The sequence below is a fragment of the Engraulis encrasicolus genome, chromosome 13 (genome assembly GCF_034702125.1).
Source record: "Engraulis encrasicolus isolate BLACKSEA-1 chromosome 13, IST_EnEncr_1.0, whole genome shotgun sequence".
In the NCBI taxonomy this organism is placed as follows: Eukaryota; Metazoa; Chordata; class Actinopteri; order Clupeiformes; family Engraulidae; genus Engraulis; species Engraulis encrasicolus.
The window spans coordinates 30,715,597-30,722,379 of NC_085869.1; the positions used below are offsets into that span (position 1 = coordinate 30,715,597).

The window sequence follows — 6,783 nt, forward strand, 5'->3', positions numbered from 1 at the left end:
GCGGCCGCTGTGGAGGTGAGTGGCTGGGCCAGCTGGGCATTTGCTCTGCCCTGGACAAGGGCCACACCAACCACGCTGCCATACCACCCCACGCTGCCATGCCATGCAGTGCTAGCAGACCTCTGGGAGAGGACCCTATATGGCCTATATGGCTATCTCTCTCTCTCTCTCTCTCTCTCTCTCTCTCTCTCTCTCTCTCTCTCTCTCTCTCTCTCTCTCTCTCTCTCTCTCTCTCTCTCTCTCTCTCTCAGGAACACACACACACATTGACCGGCAGGTCATTTATCTTGCCACCTCCTGCTCACATGGCAAGAGTACTGGGCCATTTGTTTTCAAGTAAGCCCATGATTTCAATTTCAATTATTGTTATTATTATTATTAGTAGTAGTAGTAATAGTAGTAGTAGTTATAGTAGTAGTAGTAGCAGTAGTAGTGGTAGATATTAGACTATTAATATTAGAAGATATTTGGACTTCAGTTAGCTCTTTGTTGTGGGCATTTGAAGTTAAATGTATTCAAATTTGTTATCTGGAAAGGTGTGGATACCATATTGTGGATCCACACCAAGTGTGGATTTACACTGGTTAATATAAGGGGTGTGGGGGTGTATGAACCCTTCAAATACAAATATTACTAAACGACGTTGCCATTAAACGAGCTACAACTGTACTAATGTAAACTTGAAAATGACTTGACTTTAGCCCTATTTTCCCCAACAGATGGCGCCAACGAGACGCGGTCCGAAGTCCCCCAAACGTCTCTGCAATGTGATTTATTCTAAACAACCTTTTGCCCCTAAAAGAAAGCTTTATGTTTTGTTGTTTTTTGTTGATGTCTAATTATGTATTGCTTGACCATCGTTTTAGGTTTAAAATCTATTTGATACGGTGTATGAATATTTTCTAGATAGCGTAGGCCTAGGCCTAGGCCTACTTGTTCAAAATCTAGGCCTATGTTCATTTTTTAAAATTGTTATTTTGTTGTAAATGAGTGGGTGTAGCTTTACAAGAGGTTCAGACTAGAATATTTTACACATAACTCCCGAAGACAGAACCAGATGCCTTGCGCGTGCGTAATTGCGCACTCGCCAAATGTGCTTTCATTTCTTGATTACGCATATATCCTACCTTAAGCACATTTAGTAATTAGATTCGTTTAGCAGCCTACATCTACACACAAAACGTCACATTTCTGTTAACGGTCGAATGATTGTATTAGAGTAGCTTGCTAGAGCCAGGCGCGCTCAAAAACGTCATGGATTAACTTTTCACCAGTGAACTGGAAAAAACTTTAAGCCACTCACATCTTTTTAATTATGTTATTTTGCAATATATCGTGTTAACCGAAACAAATACCTTCTGATGCGAAATTTTCGCGCAGACCACTAGGCCTGCAGTGTTGTGTGCGGCTGCTTCTTCTCCTGCAGGTCACATTGTGCACCTCTATTGATAAGGCCACGGCTAAAACAGATGCATGGGCCTAATCTTTTAGCACAGGTTGAATTCGGTTGCCAAGCAACCAGTGTCTGGTAAATCATCCGCAAAATTTAAATCTGTATGAGAGGGGGGAACTGGGTTTGGCTGAATAGTCAACGACACAATAGCCCCAGGAGGAGAAAAGGAAACTTCCATAATCCAAGGCCCAAGAGCAAGAAACCTGCACTGGAAGGCTGTGCCATTTCTACACCTCGGGGACGTCAAGCCAATGCACTAAAATCACCAAACATCTCACTGAATGCACCATGCTACAAAATAATTACATTTTCCCCACAAACAGAATACAAATATTCGTGAATTCGTGGACTAAAACATTACCCACAATTTGCGTGCTATGCAAGTGTATGTTTATTTGATCTGCACTACAATCTGATGGTGCGATCTCGGTCATCTTGCACTCCTTCGGCTACGTGGCCTGCATACGAATCAACATGCATACAAATTCCCCTCTACTCGCTCGTGCTCCCAGCGGCCTTCACGTGACGTCACCTCGCTGGGTGAAGGTGGAACATTTGATTGCATATTGTTCAAACAGAATGTCAAGGCAATAGGCCTACAGACCCCCTTTTTCATATCCGTGCAACTATAGCATTAAATAAATAACAATATATGGCGTTTTCAGAAAATAGCCTTTCCAGCCTTCCATAAGTAATATTCGATGCTGAGGTGCCCTGTAAATATAAGAATGCAGCACCCTGCATTTAACTTAGACAAGGTCCGAACACAAGACCCGAGGCGGTCAGTTAGAAAGAAATGAAAACGACATGCACATTGGGGGAAAATCGATAAAGCAGCACTGTAAGCCAGACTGACAGTCCATGTAATGACACTAGTCCTTATATGACTAGTGTGCAGTAGGTTTATGCTGCATCAGTGTAGGCCTGAATCCACGTTCAGAAGTTAACCTTAAACGTTTTTTGCAGGTGCATTTTCAAAGACAGCCAAGGAAAGCGCATGACGTTTTGGTGCAAAACGCAAATTGCTGAACACATTAACGGCTTTGCATTTTTGAACATTTGAATGGTTGTTATTAAGGGCTATATTAATAGAATCAAGAATACAATGTTCCACTGCAACATTTCACTCTGAACTGGCACCTTTTAGAAATGCAAGCGGTAGGGAAGTAGCCTAGATACCTCTGCACTGGCCTATAGTAGGGTACTAGAACTAAACCATATGAGAAGGTCAAAAGACAAGGGGGCATGTTAGCTCAAGGAACAGACATTGTGAAAGTGGCGAATTAAAAGGAGCATAAAACATTTAAGATATGAGTCCAAATTGCCCATCACACACTGGAAGAATAATATTACGTAATTTCAATACAAACCAATTTATTTTTCCTCAGTCATTTTGGACGGAATCACAACTAAAATTAAATTACATCAACAACAAAATAAACCTTCCTTCAACAGCGATAGATGTCACCTTTGTCCCTTATGCCCTTTTAAAAATAATTATAATAATTACCATAACCAGAATAAAGACGGTGGGCCTACAGTGAAGTGAACAGAAGTTAATATCTATAAAAGAGGGGAAATGATACACATATTTGCTAACAATAAATGTCAGGAAAACATTACTTACAGCTGGCAATATTTAAACTCGATTAAAATAGGCAAACCCTTTCAATGAAAATATAAAGCACATAACCCCAATTAACATGTGACCGTGATAATATTGATGAACTTACAATTACCAAAAAAGAAAAAGAAAAATAATAATAAAAAATACTGCAAGGAAAGGGCAGTAAAGTGGAAAAGGCCACAGCCTTTCAGCGAAAGCTGGTGTATGGATCAACTGGAGAAGAAAAATTCTATTAAGTGCAATTTTCAAAAATGAATAATTATCGCCATGTTTCTTCTTCAGTTCTTTTCCTCAATGCATTCGCGTAAATTTGGTCCACAAAACACTACAAAATACAAAAGGGTGGCTATCTTTGGGGTCAGGTGAGGATGGAGAGTTATTTTGGGGGGTGGGGTGATGGGGCCTGTGTTCCTCTTTTGTCAAAACGTGAAATGTCAGTCAGTCCTCTCGATCAAACACTGGGGTGTCCAGAAATCCTTCACAGTCAACACTGATGATTGAGCCCCCTTTGCCTTCCACGTCCCAAATAATGAAAAAAGCAAAAAACAATCCAACTTTGTACAACAAAGGGGAATGGTCCGTTTTTGTGTTTTCGCTTTTCAGGAGATGATTTGATTGTGTTGTCAATGCGCCAGAATTACCTGACGGAGAGCGCGCGTCGGTGTCAACCCCTGGTCGTCCGGTTCATCGTTCAAACTTGCATCTTTTAAGTAATCTACTAAAAAAGTTCCCTGAAAGACAGAGCACACACAGAGTCATGGGTGTTAGACACATTTGATCCTGAAAACGTAGGGCGGTTGTTTTAGACGGGAATTGAGAAGAGATGGGGTACTTCACTTTGTTTTTGTTTCTTTTTGGAAAAAAAATATCAAAATGCCAGTACGTTTATATTTGATATCACAGTATCAAAAATACTGAATATAACATTTTTGTGTGTACGATTATGGTCCAATTGAGTATATTGTACCCATGTGTGTATTTTTTCATGTCTCACTGAACATACGTTTGCAGTCCATGGACGGAGGCGGTGTATCTGCACTCACGTTGCCGACCTGAGAGTAAACGTCCTCCGGGGTCTGGGGTATTCCTGGCGGCGTCATCCTCTTCTCCTTCTGCCTGCGGTTGCAGAACCACACCCTGACCACCTCCTTCTCCAGCTGGAGGTTGTCCGCCAGGGAAGTGATCTCTTGGGCAGAGGGCTTGGGGCACTTCAGGAAGTGGCTTTCCAGGGCTCCCTTCACGCTGACTTCAATGGACGTGCGCTTCTTGCGCTTCCTTCCCTGTGCCGCTATTTTGTCAATACTTGTGGGACTGCCGGTAGAAGAGTCGGCCTCCTCCAGCCACTTGTTCAGCAGCGGCTTCAGCTTACACATGTTCTTGAAACTCAGCTGCAAAGCCTCAAACCGACATATTGTGGTTTGGGAGAAGACGTTACCGTACAGAGTGCCGAGGGCTAGGCCGACATCGGCCTGCGTAAAACCAAGTTTGATTCGGCGCTGTTTGAACTGCTTGGCGAACTGTTCCAAATCGTCCGAGGTCGGCGTGTCTTCGTCCGAGTGGGAGTCGTGGCTGCTTACCGCGCTATGGTGCTGGTGATGGTGGTGGTGGGGGTGCTGGTGGTGGTGATGATGGTGATGGTTGCCATGCTCCATCTCTGGAGTGTCCCCACGCACCAAACTTGGGTGAACCAAGCTCCCCGGCGCGTTTAGCATGCCGTTGACTGTGAATCCCCCGGGCTGGGAATAAATAAGAGACTGTTGGGACGGCTGCTGTCCTCCCGTGATGGTGGGGATGTGAGCGGCACTGCTGCCACCCCACGCCCCTTGGTGAGTCTGGTGGCCTCCCAGGTGGGGCGGCCGGTGGTGCAGCGCGCTGCTGCTGTGCAAGTCCTCTCTGGTGGAGTTGTTTTTGACGTCCTGCTGCTGGGGGCTGCCTGCCATGCCGACGGGGCTGGAGGACCAGGGCGAAGCGGCCTCTGCAGCTGCCACGGCTGCTGCTGCTGCTGCCGCGGCGGCGTGTGGCAGCGATGTCACCCACTGGTGGGCATGGCTGAGCATGTGCCCGCCGTTGCTGGACGCCATGGCACCCTGCATGAAGTCACTCTGTACCATCTTCCCCGCCGGATGGTCGCCTCTGTATCCGCCAGACACTGAGGTAACTGCAACACTGCCCGGCTGCATACCACCGCCTCCCGACTCTGAGTGAAGGATGGAGCCCGACGACAGGATACTATTGCTGGCTAGATAAGGGTTGGAAGCGGCAGTGGCCATCACCCCTTGACCACTTCAAAATGTTATTTCTTCCCCCCTCCTCCCTTCCGAGACTATTGTCTTAACTTTTTTCTCGTCTTCTTAACCAGCAGCCAAGTTCAATTTCATGAATTATTCAAACACGCATGGGCGGTATCTCGCTGCGTTACAAATGAAACTCAGAAAAGAGACGCTTTCTGAAAAATATCCATCAGGCAACGTCTTGTCACAGGCAAGTTTGTACAGCATCAATAAATAATTGGAAAACGTCAAAAACTTTAAATCCACTTGAGTAAAAACAACAGTCATAAAATATACTCATCACTTTGGGTCAGAATTCAACTATCTCTTATATGCCAAAAGAAACAAAAAAGCTAGATATCATTCGATAAGTTTGGGCGTTCCGTGAACTTCTCTCAGTTGTGCAGGCTTGTCAGTTTCTCCTGGAAAGCACATCGCCCCATTCATGCTGAGTAGAGAAGAAGACATGTCAGTGGAACATTGTTATTCCTTAGTAAAGTTGCGGTCAGGATGCTTCCGATGTGGTCCTCAGGTGCCTCTGTCTCCTCTCGCCTTTTCTTGCCTTGCTTTAGTTAAGTCGCATCAGAATTTGTTATCGACACGTTCAAGTGCACGCGTTTATATTTATGGCTACGTTGTTTTTGCCCACTGTCGTTGCTTCTCCTTCCCTCTCTTTCCCTGTTATACTTGGAGCTGTCCCTCCCTCTCGACTAGAAAGCAAACGAATGTTTATCTTCGCCTGGGCTTGCGCACACCATCTACATCTTTCATCCAATTAGGATGCCGAGTCTACTGCAGGACAGAAGCTGATTGGCCCGCTTCTCAACGACAGACAGCTGCTTACGGCAATGCACAGGAAAGCCGTGCTTCTTGCTCCACACACACTATTATAATTTATTGTGGATTGTATGAGTTGTAGTGTAAAGCATGAATGCAGATGATTGGGTATTTGGGTTTGGCTATTCGTTTGCTTTGTTCCACATTTTGGACAAAACGAATAATTTCCAGCTGTTATTTGAGGGTGAAAAGATCACTTATGTGCACACTAGACTAAATGTAGGCTAATAGTGTTCCATCGGAAACGGTTGGCATTACACAAATGCACACTTCGCAGACACGCACTTTATAGTTTGGTGAATTTAAAAACTTGGAGCAATTCTCGGGCTTGCAGATCCTAGCTCCTCAGTCGTCATAGAGTTAATGGTTGAAAAGATGTTTCCAAGCGGAACCACAAAAGTGAAGGCAAACCCCAGTGAACCGCGGAAAAAGAGAGTGGCAACCCAAACAAGGGCAAATTGAGCAGTCCATGGGGGACTTGAGGAAAACGCCGGAGCGTGCATTACTCCTGGTAACGCCAAACATTCCCTTTCTACTCCCTGATTGAGCAACAACGGAGGTGTGAAACAAATAAATCAAAAGTTACTAACCCGTGG

The 6,783-nt window shown here is 44.8% G+C and overlaps 1 protein-coding gene across 2 annotated transcripts; it reads right to left on the minus strand.

The window, feature by feature from the left end:
• Nucleotides 1-2,807: 2,807 nt before the first annotated feature.
• Nucleotides 2,808-5,848, minus strand: pou3f3a (POU class 3 homeobox 3a). 2 transcript variants are annotated; one of them, XM_063214562.1, is made up of 2 exons: nucleotides 4,124-5,848; nucleotides 2,808-3,811 (listed from the first exon to the last, which is right to left on the minus strand). In XM_063214562.1, exons 1-2 carry the CDS (start codon nucleotides 5,348-5,350, stop codon nucleotides 3,704-3,706), a joined length of 1,335 nt encoding a protein of 444 aa, XP_063070632.1. In that variant the 5' UTR covers nucleotides 5,351-5,848; the 3' UTR covers nucleotides 2,808-3,703. The 2 variants fall into 2 exon arrangements, with proteins under 2 accessions (XP_063070632.1, XP_063070633.1); XM_063214563.1 differs by having other exon boundaries at nucleotides 3,679-3,811; nucleotides 4,084-5,848.
• Nucleotides 5,849-6,783: the final 935 nt, after the last annotated feature.